Source organism: Cydia splendana, chromosome 20, assembly GCF_910591565.1.
Source record: "Cydia splendana chromosome 20, ilCydSple1.2, whole genome shotgun sequence".
Lineage (NCBI taxonomy): Eukaryota > Metazoa > Arthropoda > Insecta > Lepidoptera > Tortricidae > Cydia > Cydia splendana.
Genome location: NC_085979.1, coordinates 6,385,333 through 6,406,747, shown reverse-complemented (window position 1 = coordinate 6,406,747; position 21,415 = coordinate 6,385,333). Strand labels below are relative to the sequence as shown.

The 21,415-nt window shown below is 39.7% G+C and overlaps 1 protein-coding gene and 2 long non-coding RNA genes across 3 annotated transcripts in view; 1 reads left to right on the top strand and 2 right to left on the bottom strand.

The window, feature by feature from the left end:
- Positions 1-20,515, bottom strand: part of LOC134800956 (uncharacterized) — a 32,462-nt gene extending 11,947 nt beyond the window's left edge. Inside the window, exons 1-2 of the long non-coding RNA XR_010145599.1 lie at positions 20,493-20,515; positions 8,802-8,894 (exon numbers count right to left, since the gene is read on the bottom strand). This is a non-coding gene — a long non-coding RNA (uncharacterized LOC134800956). The remainder of the gene's footprint in view (positions 1-8,801; positions 8,895-20,492) is intronic.
- Positions 518-2,940, top strand: LOC134800596 (uncharacterized). Its single transcript, XR_010145553.1, has 3 exons — positions 518-594; positions 1,026-1,139; positions 2,718-2,940. It is a non-coding gene; the product is annotated as an uncharacterized LOC134800596 (long non-coding RNA).
- On the bottom strand, positions 12,750-16,466 carry LOC134800464 (uncharacterized). Its single transcript, XM_063772926.1, has 2 exons — positions 15,691-16,466; positions 12,750-12,880 (listed from the first exon to the last, which is right to left on the bottom strand). Exons 1-2 carry the CDS (start codon positions 16,457-16,459, stop codon positions 12,876-12,878), a joined length of 774 nt encoding a protein of 257 aa, XP_063628996.1. The 5' UTR covers positions 16,460-16,466; the 3' UTR covers positions 12,750-12,875.
- Positions 20,516-21,415: the final 900 nt, after the last annotated feature.

Genomic DNA, 21,415 nt, shown 5'->3' with positions numbered 1-21,415 from the left:
CTAAATTTGGAAGTGCAACATATTATAAAAATCATAATTATATGATAATGTCAACTAAAAATAAACAGGATTTCTTGCATGGTAATGAAAATTTGTTAATAAATATGTATTTTCTTTACAAAAGGATCCCGCAGTCTTCCGGTAAATTTAATATAATTTGTGGGCCTAACCCTTATTTTTCAGCAACCGAAACCCAATACCTAGTTGTCAGTGAGCGGAGCAAATTTCCATTGATGCCCTCATGGGTTCTTCCGAGCCTTTCAACAGTCCCCTAGTAAGTATAACACCCATGCTACTAAAAAACTACTGTAACATATACATATGTACCTAGAAAAACAAACTTCAAAATTTTTCATCGCTCTCAAAAATAAAATAAAAATTGATTTTATTTTTAACTTGACTGTAAAGACCCTACTTGTACTAAATAATAAACACTTTTAATGAGACTTATGAATAGGTTCTCTTAAATATACCCTACTTTAGCTAACTTTTATACTTTATCAATTTCAGAGTTCCCGGAGAAATGGCATCGCTCCGCAGTAACAATATGCCTGCCTTCAATGTACTTCTATAGACTGTCTCCAGTCATGACAGGTATTTTATTTCATTATATAAATACCAAACTTATCATAAGCTATAAAAACTCTTAACTTATGTCTGACTCTAATATTTCAAAATAATGAGCGAAGAGGTTCCGGATGAAAGATCGGAGATATGAAAACTGCCATTAACCTTACATCCTATTATGATTTTGTTGACTAAGTAACTTAATCTAGCTTATTTGTGACCTCACTTTATGGAAATGTGCCCTGTAAGGCAAAGATTCTCAAACTTTTTTGGATTTTGAAGAATTTAAGTACTGTCTAGTCTACTTTTGTGAAACCTAATATTTCCTATGAGTGTATTTGACAATAAAATAATGACGCGCCCCCTCTAATGAATGACTGTTGATATTTTACTACTATTACTGTACTTATTCAACTCTTTTCTCTGAAGTTTCCTAATACTTGCCTAATTTATTCCAGGCTACCAAGAACCTCTGACTTCAATACTTCAACACTCCTGTTTGATGGCCGTATCTCAAGAATTTGCTGCTAAGGTCGCTCTAGTCTTCAATGGATACAAGAAAGAAATGTTAGGTACTAGCATGTTAGCTTAACCAATTATTGTATATTATTACTTAATAGCAATCAGAATACGATTGAAAAGTACCGTCAGCAGAACTGTACTGTAATCATAAGTTAACAGGCTACCTTCATACTACAAATATGTCTTTGTATGCACGCTGTTCGTCCGGCTAATTGGCGCGTTGCATTTCTCAATTGATTTTCATGAAATTATTTGAGCGGCTTAAATAATGACAATAAGGTACACAAGGCAGCTCGCAGGAGCTCTTATAGATAATAGTAATAACTATAACCAGTAAACTATACATATCTCAGCGCTGTTCTCGATAAATGTTGTGACTCTTAGGGTTCCGTACTGAAAAATATGTAGATAAACTTTCATACAAATGTGTATGTTCTACTTATGCTCCAATAGTGATTGCAGCATGTACTATTACCCTTTTCTTAACCTAAATATCTATAAATTGGTCTAAAAATAGTCTTAACATACGATTTCCTATTCAAATCCAAGCTCATGCATACATATATGCTCATTTTTCTTATCCTACAGTAGCAAATGTATGATGTTTTCGTACATTAATGAAATTTAAGCTTATTACTGGCATGTGTGGTTGTCATTCGGACCCACACGTGAAGCAAATAAAACCTAACAGAATTATCTGTAATATCTGTTTCTTACTCTTACTCTATGATCGACAGGCCTATCCAGGACCGTACATACATATTATGCAATCTGTAACTTAACTAGTTTATTATAGTGACAGCTTATCAGTAAACAAAGCATGTAACAAAGATGGAACTCCAATGTTATCTATCACACACGAGTACCTAGCTATTTTTTTTTTATGATATAGAAGGCAAACTAACAGACATATACCCGGTGATGAATGATTGCCGTTTCCTCGTAAAGCCAGAGAGGTTGTAAGTGCGTTGCCGGCTTTTAAGACGGGAGCATAAGAAAGTAGTGAAATACGCCCCCTATGCCTTAGTATTCCTGCGTGTAAATGAACAATTACACGCCCCCATAATTTTACAACTAATGTATATATTTGTAATACGCCCCCGGTTCTGTAATATTACAAGTAAGCCTACGTGAAATGAACAATTTCACGCCCCCATGATTTATCGACTAAAGTACATGTTCTTACACAACTAGATATCTTATCTGACCACATCCTAGGCTAACTTAGGTAAACTAATCTTATCTCTAGACTATGGTAACAGCCTCCTAACCCAAATTATAGTAACCCTGCCTACAAATGCTGCCTGGCAAAGGCCGTCTACCACGAATATGAGTTTCCAAGTCATGGACATTATTTGTTAATCTAAGTATGTATTTATCTATACAAGTATGTACTGCGCCGCCTAGTACCAGCAGTACAAGTTTTGCCTAGCCCCAGGCCAAATTGATATGTGAAAGATTGTCTCTGGAATATTTATTTATTTATTATTGGTACCTGCAATGAAGCTAATTTCTTAATAAATGTATGACAGGAGATAAATAAGACTGATTGTTTTCGCTTAAAATAAGCGTTAATAAGTGCTAATGTTATACTACATAGGGTTTAATTTTGTAACTTTATTTTTCAGATATCAAAGACGCAAGAAGATGGATCATTAGTAGTGATGACAAACATCTTAAGCTGAGGAATATGAAAGTAAATCCCTAATTACGGCGCGCAGAGAACGAGTAAAAAAATGTAGTACCAAACTCGTCAAGAGATGGCGCCACCTCCGAGATAGAACGCGCCAACGATGTGTCAACGTAGAATCTTGATATCCGAGATGCAAATTACTAATCGTTTTTAAATGTTAGGAGAAGATTAATGCTTGGTTGGCTGCATAAGTGCATACCCCTGCTGAGGTCATAGCAGCCACGCACAAGTTATGAGTAATTGTACATAGTTAGTGTTGTAATAAATAAACCGATTGAGATAATTACGTTCTTTTCGTCTGCGGATAGATAACCCTTACTACAGTGGAATAGTAATAATTTTTCTTTGCGTACATAGTAACTATTGAATAATAAACTTAATGTTTCATGACTTTTATATAAGACCTTTCTACGTGTACATAATAACTATTGAATAATAAAATGAATGCTTTATGACTTTTATTTAAACCATAATAAAAACAGAGTCCAAAATCAAGTGTACCCATTCCATTTCACGCCAGCAAAATGTAGCCTGGAAGGCTACTTTTACATACATATACCTTGAAGAACCGTAGTAACCCAGGTAAACTACATCCTGCGTCACGGTTTCACCAAAATGTAACTCCCCCCTTTAATATTCTCTAAACTAAAGCTCAACCCCTCCTTACTGAAAATTATCCCCAGAAAATTTGGCCACGTGATCGTCTAGCTAGTGGTTAGGACCCCTTGAAGTGAACCGCGGTAACCTCAAATTCTTTAATGAGTATCAGCTAAATTTTGGACTCTGACTTTATTTATTATTACCTAGATTTTGAGAACAGATATTTATGGTAATAAATATAATTATTTATGGAAGTAAGAAATAACCTAAAGAAAATTATTCAGAGAAATAGAAAACTATTCAGAATTTATTAGTGCAACGTAAATGATGGTGTAAATTTACTATGATGTATTTAAGTATTACAGCATATATGATGATATAAATATATAAAAATGTTGTTGGTAAAATCCTGCCACACCTATTAAGCTCCCGGGATAACATAGAAGCAGCACTCCTGAGATAAGCTCTTTTACGCCCTAGCATTTCTAGGTTAATTATAATTAACTATCATCTTCTAAACGATGTGTGATTTAATCACACGTGCTGCTCCATACGCCCGATGCAGGTCTGGAAGCTCTTAGTCCGATTTGCAAGTATTAATCGGAACACCTACCCTACCAGTTTAGCCAGAAGGGCTATGACCAACACTTCGTAACTTAAGCGCACCTAGATGATGATGAAAAGAAGTGTCAAAGTATTCATCAGTCATCATAATTACTAATCTTTTTTATATTCAAAAGCTAGGGATGCTAATCCCTTAGTCCCATTCCCCAGAGCTGATAATCTAGACAGAATTCCTAGTTTTCTAGATGTATAAACGAAGTACCGAGTTTATTCACTAATTATTATGTTTAATCGAGGCCGAAATTGAGTATTCACTCAATTTATCCTTTGTACTGCTCTTGCCTGACAAAGGTTCCCTAAAGCAAACCGTTCTTCAATCACAGAATAGTTTGCGTTCCTAAATCCAGATTGATAATTAAGAGATTATGTTGTTGTATGTATTACCTGATTATATTACTCAGTACCTCGTCCCTACACCAGACAACCAGAAATGAAAAAATAGAAATAAGAATTTATAGAAACTTTGGTTCTTTCCCCATACAAATGAGAAATTAGGAAGATTTAGGCAGATGAACCCTTCACCTTTTAAACACTCGTATTTTAGGATTAAGAAACCATATTTTTAAACCCTTAAAGAGAAATATATATCAACCATATCAATTGTATAGACCAGAACAAAAAAAGAACCCTAATAAACAATAAAATTAGTGTGTGATTCTACCCTAACTCTACCCATTGTCCCTAATCTAGTACATTCAAAGCATAGTTCGTTCTTACCATCGACCTAATGCTTTGTAATATACGCAAGTGTGGTCCCTACGAGAAGCTGTAAAGTTCGGCAGGCGAAACCGAGAAGGCAACCTACAGGCCAGTGTATTTGACTCCCTCCTTATCGCCCGCGGGCATGGTGGATAAGAATAAGTCGCCCTATTCCGTGTATATAAGTGGATCAGTACCCTAGCACACACACGCACTAATCACGAGGGAAACTCTGCCACAACAAAGACTAAGTGTAATATCAGTCACGACAGAAGTCTGCCCCCGCAACCAGCACTAGCATGAACCGGAGCACCGAAATATATAAATAAATTTAATAGGAGACCTAGTCTCAATTACTGTCGACTTCAGTGGCCAGGATTTACACCCAATGACGCGCACGTGACGTCCCCATATCCGTCTAAACAGCTGGGCCTTGAGACTAGTGAGATAATTCGTCTCTTATGTTGATATAAAAGAGACGCCAAGTCCTCTCAAACTTGGAGCAATAGACTCCTAACCATCCAATCCTTTGGCACCGTTAGGCGGAGTGAATGTTTAGCTGGACAAACTGTCAGTCCAAACAATGATCTGGCTTTTAAAATAGCAAAAATACCCCATAGAAAAACACTAAAATAACTAAGTTATCACTAAATTAAACTAACTCAACAGAAAAGTGAAATTCCCTTAAACACTGTCATCTATATTTAACGTTACGAGAATTTCTTCCCATAAAACCAAACACAGACACAATTCCAAGCCCCGGCCATGCATTGACATTGTCCCTGCATAACATGACGGCACTTAGAACACACAGCGTAAAGAAAACTTCACAATAACTAAAAACCCACACATGGTAGTAAAGAATCTCCACAACAGTCTAAACTTAGCGTTACGACGATTAAAATCCCCGCAAAACCAAGCACAGACACAAATTCTAAGTTTAAATTCACTAGGATAATTCCAAGTAAAAAACAAACACAGAAAAAGTCGCGGAGAAACTTCACCTCCCCGCACTACGTTACACCCGAAAACCAGAGTCACTGCTAGCCCGGTCGAAGAATGAATGCCCCTCCCAACGCTCCGCACCGGCCTTTTATACCTTTTACTATGGCGACTGAATGGCGACATAACGGCGACATAACGGCGACTGAGCGGCGACTGAGCGGCGACTGAGCGGCGACTGAGTGGCGACTGAATGGCGACTGAGTGGCGACTGAATGGCGACTGAATGGCGACTGAGTGGCGACTGAATGGCGACTGAATGGCGACTGAGTGGCGACTGAATGGCGACATAACGGCGACTGAATGGCGACTAAACGGCGACTGAATGGCGACATAACGGCGACTGAATGGCGACTGAGAGGCGACTGAATCAAAACAAAGATACTGGCGACTGAGTGGCGACTGAGTGGCGACTGAATGGCGACTGAGCGGCGACTGAATGGCGACTGAGCGGCGACTGAGTGGCGACTGAATGGCGACTGAATGGCGACTGAATGGCGACTGAATGGCGACTGAATGGCGACTGAGTGGCGACTGAATGGCGACTGAATGGCGACTGAGTGGCGACTGAATGGCGACATAACGGCGACTGAATGGCGACATAACGGCGACTGAATGGCGACTGAAAGGCGACTGAATCAAAACAAACATACTGGCGACTGAGTGGCGACTGAGTGGCGACTGAATGGCGACTGAGCGGCGACTGAATGGCGACATAACGGCGACTGAATGGCGACTGAAAGGCGACTGAATCAAAACAAACATACTGGCGACTGAGTGGCGACTGAGTGGCGACTGAATGGCGACTGAGCGGCGACTGAATGGCGACTGAGCGGCGACTGAGTGGCGACTGAGTGGCGACTGAATGGCGACTGAATGGCGACTGAGTGGCGACTGAATGGCGACTGAATGGCGACTGAATGGCGACTGAATGGCGACTGAGTGGCGACTGAATGGCGACTGAATGGCGACTGAGTGGCGACTGAATGGCGACATAACGGCGACTGAATGGCGACTGAGAGGCGACTGAATCAAAACAAAGATACTGGCGACTGAGTGGCGACTGAGTGGCGACTGAATGGCGACTGAGCGGCGACTGAGTGGCGACTGAGTGGCGACTGAATGGCGACTGAATGGCGACTGAGCGGCGACTGAGTGGCGACTGAGTGGCGACTGAATGGCGACATAACGGCGACTGAATGGCGACTGAGTGGCGACTGAGTGGCGACTGAATGGCGACTGAATGGCGACTGAATGGCGACTGAGTGGCGACTGAATGGCGACATAACGGCGACTGAATGGCGACATAATAGCGACATAACGGCGACATATTGGCGACATAACGGCGACATAATAGCGACATAATAGCGACATAACAGCGACATAACGGCGACATATTGGCGACATAACGGCGACTTAATAGCGACATCACGGCGACATAACGGCGACACAATAGCGACATAACGGCGACATACTGGCATAAACATTATTCCAAAAGTACCAGGATGCCAGAATTGCAGAAGAGGTCGTTTGCCTCGGGCGGGTAACCGACAACAGGTGTCTTATTGAGACAAACGTATACCAAAAATACCAGGATACCAGAACTGAGGAAGATGTCATTAACCTCGTGGCGTGTAACAAGGTTTGATTCAAGAAGAAAGATCATAAGTTCCAGGTTGTTTACTAAACCATATGTCTTAAATATTAAAGTTCACTATTGCTTACTTCAGAATATAAATCATGTCCTTTTTACTCACGCAGTTTAGAGAAAGACGGAGCTATTTTTAATGACATCTACGCACACATTCATAGGCAATAGTCGAGTAGTCAGTTGGAGTAGACTAAATTATGATAAAAGGGAACGTTCGAAAACTCATCACGTACGAATTTGTAAGCATTATTTTACTTTGAGATATTTTTAGTTTACTTCTGAAAAACATTCCTGTATTGAAGTTTTTTTATGTTTATTAGTATCTAGTATATTATTTAAGACATCCGGAATTTAGAGAATTAATTATTTTAATATTTTTATTTATCTTATGAATTTTTAGATTTTATGTTTCGAAATTGTACTAGCATCAGCGTAACGGAACGTCGAGCTGTCTTCATCAGTTTTATTGTCAACGTCAATACCAATTTGTTGTTGATTATTTCCTGAGGGTTTATTTTGTTTATTTCTAAGTTAAAATAAAGATTTAAAAAAAAGAAAGTCACGTGATACCTATTATGGATTACCATGGAATTGCTTCAAGTTTCAACTGTTAGAATATTCGATGGAATCATGAATGAAATATGCGACTGAAGAGGTCTTTAGTTTTACAAGGTATTTCCTTTTATTTTCTGTGTTTCAATGAAAAATGTGGTTAATACTAGGCAATAGGCATACGACTAGTCACAACGTGTATTAATCACAAGTATATTTTTCATTAGTCATTACACTTGCTCGTAAAAGTTGTTAGTTATCACACCTAGGCCACGCGGTCCGTATATCCTAAATTTCAACCTATGTATATAGGTCTATAATGTACATACCTACGAAATTAGGCAGATGTGATATTTTTTCCCATTTTCCGTGATGAAAAACCCTCCCTCGCACCTCACGCATGAGAGGAGGCCTGTGCCCAGCAGTGGGACGTATATAGGCTGAATTATTATTATATTATTCCGTGATGTAAAACATAGTGTGGGTACATCTTTGAGCAACGCCGGCTTCCAACATGTCGGAACGTCGGAAGGGAGGAGCCCAAGCAATTAAGCAGCAAGCAAGCAAGCCGTACAAATCCAATCCGAATCCAAAATGCCGTCTCCCTTCCCGTCCACCGTTGCTCGAAGGTGTAGAGTCAGACCAAGATAAGTCTGCAGCGGATTTGATAGCCCACGCAGTGCAAGTGTTATTTTAAACGTCAAACTTCTATGAAATTATGACGTATAAATAACACTTGCACTCTGCGTGGGCTATCAAATCCGCTGCAGACTTTTCTTGGACCGACTCTAAGTACATAGTTTTTTTCTTTTAGGTATATAAATGTATGTTAATTGTGATCCACCGTCGACTAGTTTGGAGTGGGGTAAAGTGGTAATGTTGTGACAGTACCTCCAACGATGCTGAGGAATAGCTCTGTCCCCGAAGTCCGCCGATGCCTGTTGTTCGTCGTGGACTCTGTTTTATCTGTCCCGCTCACCGCGCCTGTAAATAATAAGAGGACACGAAATTTACTTTTCATTTTTCACACTGTCACCCTGTGGTAGGGTTGCCAACCGTACTATATTATATAGTATTATACTATATTGATTTTGGCTCTCTGTACTATATACTTTTGGAAAAATACTATATAATATATAGTACGCTAAAATACTATATTTCCGATTAAACGTATATTACAGTCATGTTCAGTATTTTATCTAAAAGTACTATATTTTTTTGAAATGTACTATACTATATTTTTGATGCCTTATTCTGGAAAATACTATATTCCACCAAAAAAAGTTGGCAACTGTGGTGACCCACAGGGAGTATAGCTACCTATGTATACTCGTATATTCGGTCATACTTAACAAAACCTTACATTTCTACAAATGCCTGCCTCTGCTTATAGAGTAAAAAAATTGAATTTTTAGGCACATAACCCACGACATAGATCAGACGGACGTTTAAAAGGCCCACTCAGCGTAAAGCGTAATGCTACGGTAAGCTGCAGCGCTGATTTTCAGTGGGGACCTAAATTAATGATTAACTTAAAACTTAACATTTACTCTTCGCGCCAATAAACAGGGGGCTTCTGTGCTGCCCCCTACATGCTCGCTCCCTATAAGGAAATTAAGCTAATTTTTCATTCATTATCATACCTATGTACCTAAGTAATTAATTCATCATATAGTTTTTTTTAATTGATAGGTAGTGTGTGTAATTGTAAGGTATTCTAAGGTAGGTATACCTTGCGTAATATAATAATATGGAAATCACAATGTGATTCATATGCAAGATGTACATATATACTCGTAGTTCCAAGTAGGTAAGTTTAAGAATTATTAATGGCTGTAATTTATTATTTTTAAATATATGTCTTTCTTTTTTATTAAATCATAATTCAATAGATAGAGGTACACGTGCGAAAGTGTATTTTTATCTCGTTCTGAATATTGCCAATCGTGAAGAAGGTAACGAAATAACACATTCACCTTTCTCACTTGCATCTAAACATATATACATACATTAATTTATTTACATACTATATACAGTGGTACAGTACACATTTATTTATTTATACTACCTAACCTAATAGTCTCTGGTCTTATGATCTTTGTGTCCGTTATAATTTAATATGGGTGTTGCAACCGGCAGATTTTAGTATGTTGTTCTGCTTATGACCTGTAGCCTCTAGGTAATCTAGGTAATCAGGCTGGACTAAATATTATCATCATAGATTATTGCTACTGTAGGTAAGTGCCTTTAAGGGCGCTATCACAAAAACGATTTGAGTTTAACCTGGTTCCCAAAGTTGACTGGGCTCCGATCCACCTAACAAATACTGCCAAATTCGGGACCCACCTCATGGCCGTCTTAAAAAATGGGGCATAAAATACTTATTATTGGTAACGCTCAGATTCCCCAGTAATTTCAGGGCCCACTCAATACTCGCTCGCGACCCACCAATGGGTCGCGACCTATATTAGTTCGGGAAATGCTGAGTTAAGGCCTTCAACTTCACCAAATTTCCATAAAGGGCCAACCTAACGTGACAGGCGTGTCAGTAGAACGTGGTAGTCAAGGTAGTTGTTTCCAACACACTATAGTATTTGGTACCTATTGTCGCCTGGGTGATGGGACAGAATAACACCAAAAAGTTGTTAATCCATCCACCTAATAAATGTGGAAAATGTTCTCACTCCATAACAATTAGTCAAAGGCCTCTTAAGTTGTTTAATGAACTTAGAAACCGTCGGCCCGATTCGGGAAATGAATTAGAGATTAACTAGATACGATATAGTAAAGATATGTGACGTTCCACTGCAAAAGGTACCTTATGGCTGCTGGCGCCGCGATTAGGGAAATTAATTAGACATTCACTAGATATGAAATGGTAAAGATATGTGACGTTCTACGGCAAAAAGTACCTTATGGCGGCTGGCGCTTACGTCGCATAGCGCTGCAATAATATAGGAGCGGCGTTAATAATAGCGTAAGCGCCAACCGCCATAAGGTACCTTTACCCGTGGGACGTCACATATCTTTACTATATCGTATCTAGTTAATCTCTAATTCATTTCCCGAATCGCGCCGCGTATACATTTGCGACAGGCCGAGTCAAAATGAATGACCCGACCCTATTGGAAACGAGTACGTTACATCATTTGTTTAACTCTCAATTTCTCTCCAATAGATCTGAAGTGTTCATTATTTATACTATTTGTTAATTTAATTAATGATGGCTGAGCTCAATCACTGTCTCATTCAAAAGTACTTGACCGCGTGCGTTCAGTTTATAGTTTTCGTAATGTAATATATATATGACTCCTAGGAAGTTGCTGGATATCCACTCTTATTGGAACACAATAAGATCTATATACTGATAAGCTTAAAAATATTTGCGCGAGACGCGTTTTTTTTACACGAATTTGGAAATTGCTCAATTATTAGGTCATTTAGGTACCTATAATCAATCAATCGGATCGGGTCGGGCATGTGATGCGGAGGGATGGAATGATAGTCATGTGACGAGAAAGGTATTACGAATGAATATGGAGGGAAGTAACGGGTGAGGAAAACCGAGGAAAAGGTGGATGGACTGTGTGAGATACGATATGAAACGAACGCAAGTGAATGATGATTTGGCGGGCGAGAGAGTTATGAAAGAAAAATACATGCTGCGCCGACCCCAAATGAATGGGATAAGGGCAAGCGAATCATGAATCAATCAGTCGGATTAGAACAGCCGTTATTAAAATTTCTTCACATAAAACGTCTACATTGATAATTAATTATTTAATTCTTATATTAAATCATCATTGTATTTGAAATTAGACATCTCGTCACAAATCTTGCCAATTTTTATTACGAAACAGTCTAGGAAATCCCGAGCAGGTGCCTAAACGTAACAAAAGTAATAAATGTCGCGATCATGTTTTTTACGTAGTTTTCTTCGATATTTGTAGATACTCGCGGCCAAAAGGCCAAGGCCGTCATCACCTGACATAAACGGTCTGTCAACTTGTTATTAATAGATTTTGCGAAGGCCCCTTAAGGGGATCTTAACAGTCTCGTTAATTCCATCATCGTTATACAATATTTAGATTAATAGGTAGGTCTCTCAATCAATCAATAAGTCAGTCATCTTGGTTATATATGTATGTCCACCATGTGCAATGCTGCCATCTCTAAATTCGCAAAACCCGGACAAAGAATTATACCCGGACATTTGGCGTAATCGCATTTTTTCCCCGAACGTGTATTCATACGGTTTTTACCTACTGTTGTATTTGGGAAGGGCACGAGTGAAACAACCGATGGCTATAGACACACTGCTTTATTGCACATGTACGTACGTAGTAATGGACGCGGGGTGGTGCGCTCACGCACACATACATAACAATCCTCCCCATAGTTTACAACTAGACTAAATACAAAGATTACTTAAAATAGGGTTTATAATTAACTTTGGGACGGTTTCGTTTGACTCTGTCCTGGCCGACAGTGGTAGCCGGGTTGGGTACACTTGGATCATCTGGCCCTTCTAGTGGGGTGTCGTCCGACTCGGCGTCCTCGAACCGTTCCTGTGGGTCGTCGTCGGGCGGCGGCATAGGATCTGTTAATTCGGCGCCTTCTGGGCTTCGATCGGCTATTTGACCGCCTTCTCCTCCCTCACTATTTTGCACTTCGCTGCCGGTAGTAGTACCCGTCGAGGAAATGTTTTGTTCTGATGAGAATAAATCTTCTAGAGAGATGTCATCTAGAAACGAACCGTCCTCTTTTCCCTTGTATAACATTAATTGATCTTTATGTTTTTTATGCTTATCTAAATGCTCACAATCTTTTACTAAATATACCACTTTTCCCAACTTTTCCAAAATTATACCCTTACACCATGTAAACTTATTAGTATTAAAGTTTTTTTTATATAAAACTTTATCGCCTATATTAAATTCTTGTTTATTTTTACCACTATACGCCTTACTCTGTAAACACTGTTGATTTTTTACATAATTATCCAATGACGTGTGCGAGGTGGACGCAGTCGAAGGGTTAAGTAAATCTAGGCGTGTCCGAAGTTTGCGGCCGAAAACTAATTGAGCAGGCGAGTGCCCCGTCGTGGAATGTATTGAATTCCTGTAGTCAAAAAGAAATTTTTGTAACTTATTATTACAATCTTTAATATTTCGACTATTTATTAAACAGGATTTAATTCCCTTTTTGACTATTTTCACGGAGCTCTCTGCCTGCCCATTGCTAGCCGGGTGGTACGCCGGTGACGTCACCGGTGTTATGCCGTTCAACAAACAAAAATCCTTAAACTCTTGTGACGTAAATGCGCACCCGTTGTCACTACCTATCACTTGCGGTAACCCGAACCTAGCCATGAACTCGTACAACTTTTCGCACACCGCCGACGTGTTAGTGCCGTTTTTCATATTATAGACCTCAACCCATTTACTATGAGCATCTACGATCACTAGGTAGGTGTTGCCATTAATTGGCCCCAAAAAATCTAAATGGATCCTCGTAAAAGGATCCGTAGGGAATTTCCAAGGAGCTAAAGGTGCACGACTGGGTGCCGGCCTCAACTTAATACAAGTTTCACAAGAACCTATCATTTGTTCAATCTTTTCGTCGATCTTAGGAAACCAAAATTTGGACCGAGCCTCCGCTTTGGTTTTTACTATTCCTAAGTGAGAATTATGTAACTCTGATAACGCGCGTGACTGCAAAGTCGCAGGAATTACGACCTTATGGCCTCTCATCAAACAGCCGTTTTCATATGATAACTGCAATCTACATTGGAAATAGGGTTTTAACTTATCGTCGTTAATTTTCTTAGGCCAGCCTTTACAAACGTAACCTATCACCTTACTTAAATCTGGGTCAGCCTTTGTTTGATTACGCAACTCGTCTGTAGTTAACGGTAAGCATCCTTCGATAACAAAATTGATGTATGACGCACGATCATCTGCTATGAACGGGTCTAGTCCCTCCCCGCGCGCGCGCACCCGCTGTGGCCCTTCGCTGTTATCGCCGTTGTCAGGTAAACAAGCTCGAGACAGATAATCTGCACTATTCATGGCACTCCGGATATACTCAATTTTATAATTATATGCGCTTAAAAAAATTGCATACCTTTGCAACCGATTAGCCGTAACTTCGGGAATGCCCTTATACGGCCCGAAAATGGAGATTAGAGGTTTATGATCGGTACGTAAAGTAAAGGGCACCGACCTCCCAAATAAATACTGATGGTAGCGTTTAACTGCGAACACGATTGCCGTGGCTTCTTTTTGAAGTTGCGAATAATTTTTTTCTGCCGCGTTAAGCGTACGCGAAGCGAATGAAATAGGCCTTTCACTGTTATCTGGCTGTATTTGACTCAAAATGGCACCAAGGCCGTGAGGTGATGCGTCAACGGTCAAAACTAGATTAGCATTTGGGTCAAAATGGGCTAAAAATTGTTCCGAGGCCAGGCTTTTTTTTATTTTTTCAAATGCTTGGTCATGCTCCTCTCTCCAACACCACTTAACCCCTTTCTTCAACAAATCATACAACGGTGAAAGTATCATGGATGCCCCTTGCACAAAATTACGGTAGTAATTTACTAAACCTAAAAATGATTGTAATTTATTTACATTGGTCGGTACAGGCGCTTCCAGGATTGCTTTCACCTTGTCGGGTGATTTGTGAAGCCCGTTTTTATCTATTATATAACCTAAGTATTGCACTTGCTCCTGAAAAAATACGCATTTTTCTTTTTGCAAAGTTAACCCTGCGTTTTCCAATCTTTTTAAAACTGCGTTTAATCTTTGCAAATGTTCCGTGTCGTCTTTACCGGTTATTAATATATCGTCCAGTAAACACAGTACTCCTTCCATACCACTAAGCAAATTATCAATCGCGCGCTGAAATATAGCCGGGGCACTAGCCAACCCAAAAACTAAGCGTGTGTAGAAAAATAAACCACGATGCGTATTTATGCAGGTAAGATGCTGGGACTCCGGCTTTAACTCAAGCTGAGTGTACGCGGAAGATAAATCTAGCTTTGAGAACGTTTGTCCTCCGTGTAATTTAGTGAACAGCTCTTTAATTGTGGGTAATGGATATTGTTCCACACACAGCTGCTTATTAATGCTGACCGAGTAATCTGCACAAATACGCATGGTGCCATTATTTTTTAACACCGGAACTATTGGAGATGCGTATTCCGAATACTCAACAGGCTTTAATACACCTAGACTTACTAAGCGGTCTATTTCTTTGTCTACTTTTCCCTTTAGAGCAAATGCTAACGGTCGCGCCTTGAAAAAAACCGGTTTCGCGTCTGGTTTAAGCTGCAACCCGACTTTGTACTTATTAAATAGGCCTAAATCATCTGAAAACACTGCCGGATAATTACTTTGCAATATTTCCAGTTTATCCCGTTTTTGCGTACAGTAATTAACTGGTGTTGTCATTTCTAAGTTAAATGCTGAAATGAAATCTCGACCTAAAATCGGCGGGCCACCATTGCGAATAATGTAAACATCAATCAGCTGTGTGCGTCCCGCGTATTCTATGGACATTGGCGCCATACCTATGGAGGCCAGGTTACCGCCGTTATATGACGCCAGATTTTTCTTAGGCGCGCAAACCGTCACTTTAGAGAAATGCTTGTTGAATAGCCGCGGCGACATCGCCGTGACCGCTGCCCCGCTATCAATTTCAAACTGTAACGGCACGCCTTGTACGGTCACCCATTCTAACATGGGTTCCCCCTTTATGGAACGAATATTAAACAACTTACCGTCGTCTCCCTCGCTCACGTCATTCGCCATAATGCACTTTACTGATTTGCACATTTTTTTTAAATGGCCTTTACCGCGGCATTTCTTGCATCGATAATTAGAAAAACGACATTCGGCCGTCTTATGGTTTGAATAACCGCACACCGCACATTTTTCACGGGCCGAATCCTTGGTCTCGCTGGTGATCTTGAACAGCTGGTCGCTCGTCGAGGCCGTTTGTCCCGCACCCGCCGACACCTCCCGCGCGCAGCGCACCGCGTTAGCCAACTCCACCGCCTTGGTAAGCGTCAGCTCCTTGAGGTCCTGCGTGAAAACCTTGTCCCGCTCCCGTCCCGGCAGCATGCCCATCATAAATCTGTCGCGAAGAACTTCCTCTACGTTTGTGAAGTCGCAATCCGCTGACAAACCACGTAGCCTTGCCGCCCATTGGGTATGCGTCTCTCCGTTTTGTTGAACGGCCGAATAGAATTTGTACCGTTCACTAAACCCAAACACCTTTGGAACAAAGTGGTTTTCCAACAATTTTAATACATCTTCGTACGGCACTTCTTCAATCTTCTTGGGCAACGCTAAGTCCGCTGCGAGTTTGTAAGTACCGTCAATGAGTGTGCTAAGTAATATCGCTCGCCTTTGTTCGCCTCCCGCGTCTGACGTCGCATTTATTTTATTTGCCACAAACCATTGCAATAAGCGTGATTTAAACGTTTTCCATGTCTGCGAATGGTGATCAAAAGAAGGCAAAATTCCGAAATGCGCACTGGTAGACATTTTTATTTTCGCGTAGGTAGATCGCCGCCAATGTTGTATTTGGGAAGGGCACGAGTGAAACAACCGATGGCTATAGACACACTGCTTTATTGCACATGTACGTACGTAGTAATGGACGCGGGGTGGTGCGCTCACGCACACATACATAACACCTACTTTGTACACAATAATGCCGGTAAATAATTAAATTCAATAAGGTGTTTCCTCACATAAAAAGTGTCCGGGTTTTCTCCGGACGCTTTTTGAAAACCCCCCGCACGGCCGTTTTTACCATTTGGGTACGGAACCCTAAAAAAGGTAACTAATTTAATTTGGCCAGCCAGTACAGTCGCCATCAGATCTATAGGAGCGGCCAAGGTGTTCACAATATCTGAACACGCGCTCTAACGCCCTGACAATAGAGGCGTGTTCCGATATTTGTGAGCACCTTGGCCGCTCCGATATATCTGATGGCGACTGTACAAAGTTCAAACGCCTATTGTAGCCTAATCAGTAGGCCATTCAACGATTGTAACTTCATTTAAAGTAAGGACGCTAATAATCACGAATTCGAGTACATTAGGTAAACGGCCCCAAGTTCGTGTTAGTACGTTATTTCGTTAGTTTTGTTTCTGGCGCAAATAATAAGGAATTCAATTATTTTTTATTCTAATTATACATATGAAAAAAATCTGTATTATTTAATCTCTTCAATAAAGTAATTACCAATATTTTAGTAATTAAACTGAGAGTAATACGACGGTCGAAACTGCCAGAGGGCCGCGAACAGCTGTGTTGTATGCGTGCACTTTTTTTAGGCGTAAGGTGCGCGCTCTCACTTGTTAAGCTTATAGGAAGGAAAAGCTAAACCCATTCGAATAAAAGTTTTTGGGAGTGTTTCTGTGGGTTCCTTAATAATTGATTTGATAAGAAAAAAGATTGAATATATGCATAGAAATAACTTAAAATTGCAATAAATCGACTCACGAAATAGCGGTCATTTTATTTTTCGTGTGTCTCCTATTTCGTGCCACTAACGAATCAAGGATTTTCTAGATACATCTTGAGTGCTTGTTTTTAAATATAACAACGAAGATAATTAAAAAAATAAATTAGTAAACAATTAATGTATTTCATGAAGTTTCGTATGAGCGAAATTCAGTATATGTTTTTTTCACTAGAATTCTCATAAAACGAGTTTGAATGTGACCCGAGTTAAAAATTTTAAGGTATATTCCACGTATATTCTCATATTAACTACTAGCACAATTTTATTTATTATTCAATTTATTTGATTTATTTTTGTGTATGTTTATATTTAACGAATAAGATAGTAAATTATTTTTTGTAAATAATTTTTATTTTTTAATTTATTTTAATTTTTATTTTTATTTAATTATTTAAATAGTTTGGCTCTTAATCACGTATTAAAGTACCCATATGGTTTACAAAGTCTTAATTCAACCATTAAAGACGACGAGTACAAAAAACTTTAAGCTAGCTCTCAAATTTTTTTTTATATATTATTTTTAATTTGACCATACAATTATTCGTAAGTAGGTAAGACCGTTAAATATAAATGATTATCAGCAAATTATCACCAATTACTCTAAGAAAACTTTATGCCGAAACAGGGGACACGAATTCACGAACTTAGGAGCTGACCTAAATTTGTATCACGAAATGGGAGCCAAATAAGAGGTTCACGACAAAATTCATATAAAAAAAAGTTTCAACTAAAACCCTACAGTTTATACATTAAATTATCAACAAAGAACTAATATAACTTATTCAAAAGCTTTCAAGGTAATGATATGCTTAGTAATATTTAAAAAAATATACAAACTCTCAACTCACTCTCAAGAGCCTTAACCTGCCGAAACAGGGGCCCTTTACCTTTGACCCTTCATTTCGCGCGCGCGTGCGAATGCATCAAGGGCGGGATAGCAATTTAAGGATGACTCACGAGACCGGGCCAGGGCCGGCTCGGACCTTCCGGCGATTCGTTTTCTATGGACAGCACCACTTGAATGGCGCCTTCGCCCGCGGCCTCGCACTTAGGGGGCCTCGCAAAGCCAACCTTTTTACTACCTTGGGAAAACACATTGATGGCTCCTCTACACGATGGGCCAGCGCCGGCCACTCCAAGGGACGCATTTATGCGTTAAAGGGAGCAAGTGATATTGCTATCTCATTCTACCGCATGGCTGCGTCCCTTGGAGTGGCCGGCGCTGGCCCATCGTGTAGAGGAGCCATGAAAGGGGCCTCGCAGATGTGGTTTTCGCCCACGGCTAGATTGGTTCACGCTACACCACTGGGAACATTTTAAAGCAATTCACTTGCAATTTTTTTAATCGACCACTGATGAACACTTGATCTAAATGTTGCGTAACGATAATTAAGTGTCTCTTAAAAGCCCCTAAAGCCTTCACAAAAGACCTCGCAACAAGTTGACGCGCGAATCAAAGACGATCGAATGGTAAATTCGTCACCTAATTCGTCAGAGTTGTTTTTGTGTGGTTGTATAACAAACAAAAACTTTCACGTTCGTATACAGCAGCGGTTCTCAATCTTTTTTTTTCACGGAACCCTTTTGGAAAGCGAAATACTTGATGGAACCCTACAATAAAACAATTGTTTTTAGAAGTGTGTTTTTTGCATAGTAAAATTTTTCGAGGCAACTAAAGCATAGTGTTCTAAATTCTTGCGGAACCCCTGCAGGTTGCGGAACAGCAGGCTGCTGTTGCGGAACCCTAGGGTTCCGCGGAACACACTTAGAGAATGGCTGGTATACAGGGTGTCCCAGAACTACCACGTCACGGGTAGGTTGTCACGCATTAGGTTGATTAGGTTCCTCTTGAGTTGACCTACCTGCGGTGTCACTGTGACGTGGTAAGTACTGGGACAGCCTGTACATATTGCTATATACATATGTAAAAACCATTAACAAACTCGATATAAATACGTTCTTAGTTTTTAAGATGACGATCATTATGAGATATACTTATTCCTAATTTTTAAGTTGACATGAATTTACATTGTTTACCTATTTATTATATTCTGCTTTTAGTATTTGTTGCTGGTTGTTATAGCGGCCACAGAAATACATCACCTGTGAAAATTTCAACTGTCTAGGTATCACGGTTCGTGAGATACAGCCTGGTGACAGACAGACGGACAGACGGACTTAATAATAGGGTCCCGTTTTTACCCTTTTGGTACGGAACGGAAGCATAAAAATAAGTATTACAGTACATAATTAACCCTTAAATGCATGTTTTTTTCTTTTTGCCCGAAATTAATATATGTATCACATAATTTGTTTGCCGATTCTAGGAAAAATAGTAAAAAAAAAATAACTTCGATTTTCACAGCGAAATCAGTGTCTGAAGTTGAATTGGTTTATGTAAATACATATGTAATTTTCAGTAATAGATATATGATTTTTTTTACTACCATTAGAAAGGTACACTATTTGTGATATACCTATGATAAAGTATTTAAATATAAAATAATTACAAACCCCGAAAACACCGTTCAAAATCACATACTAAAAATTATCAACTTCTGGATTTTTCCAAGCTTTCCGACCTTTCGTCTTAAAACGAATGTAATTTTTATAAATTAAAAATATTTCGTAAATTTAACCCTTAAATCATTACTCTACTACTTGACGATCTTGAACGCACCTTTTTTGTTTTAATCTGTGAGCTGTCTAATGCTTTGTAGACATTTGGCAACACTATGCATTTAAGGGTTAATACGGGTACTACTTTACCGCCATAGAGCGGGATTAAGGACAATATGTGCCTATGTCAAGAATTTCGCCATATGTACCTAGGTACTGTTAAACGTTGTACAATACACGTGCGAAAAGGTAATTCGCAACGAGTGGCGATAAATTGAAACACGACCGAAGTGTTTTAAATCGACCCGAGTTTTCTACTTTTCGCACTTGTATCGTTATGGTCGGTTCGTTCGCCTGGCTCCAAAGACGAAAATTGCACACTCGATAACTTCGTCCTATAGTTAAACTATAAAGGCTAGTACATACCGAGCGCGCAGAGCGCGAGTACCACAAGCTTCATCGTCCACTCGGCAACCACACACTGACCGGACCCCGGCGTCTCCGCCTCCGCAATGAAAGCTTGACAATCTCCCCACTAGCCGCACTAGCGAAGCTTTTGAACTTGATCGCACATTTTATAGATTACCGTCGGCAGACTCCGCTTTAGATTCACACGGAAAGTTTCCCAAATTGAAAAATTTCGGAAACTTCTCATATTTTTGTATGGGGTAGTTAGTTAGTTATGTACTGGGCATTTTCCGCAAGTCGACAACCATTGTGCCTATTTTGCGTCAAAACGAGGTAGGACTACTCTAAGCCACCCCGGCTCCTCCATGAAACCTAGCAGTGTCTTCAGGTTTTTGTATGGGGTCCGAAAATGTCCATTTCTAAAATAAAACTTTCATTTACTATTAAAGTTTCCTGAAATTTCCGAGGAGATTTCGCACTTGTTGAAACTTTCCACAAATAGCACATCTAAAGTAGGTATTATGTAGTCACACGAACTCGCTGCTAAAAAGAGTGAGAGCGTTTTTATGACCGAATGAGACGCTTGTGTAAAAATCGTAGAGCTAGAGCCACAAGGATTGAAAACGTAAACGTAATAAGTTAAAAAGGCAAAAAATTATTTTTGGTACAAGCTTTTATCGCTGACTGTACTTTTCTTACGACAGACAACTAATACTCATCGAGACAATTCTAAAAACCCCTAACACAATTAGGTTGCGTTGTTTCATCACAGAGTTCCTATGGCCACCTCCTGTCTTCATCATCAGATCAGCTATGGTACCATAATATTGCATTGTCATACGATTTATACATGCATGCAAAATTTCAGCTCAATCGGAAACCGAGAAGTGGATCAAATTTAACTTGCAAGATTTGATTACAGACCGACAGACAGACAGACA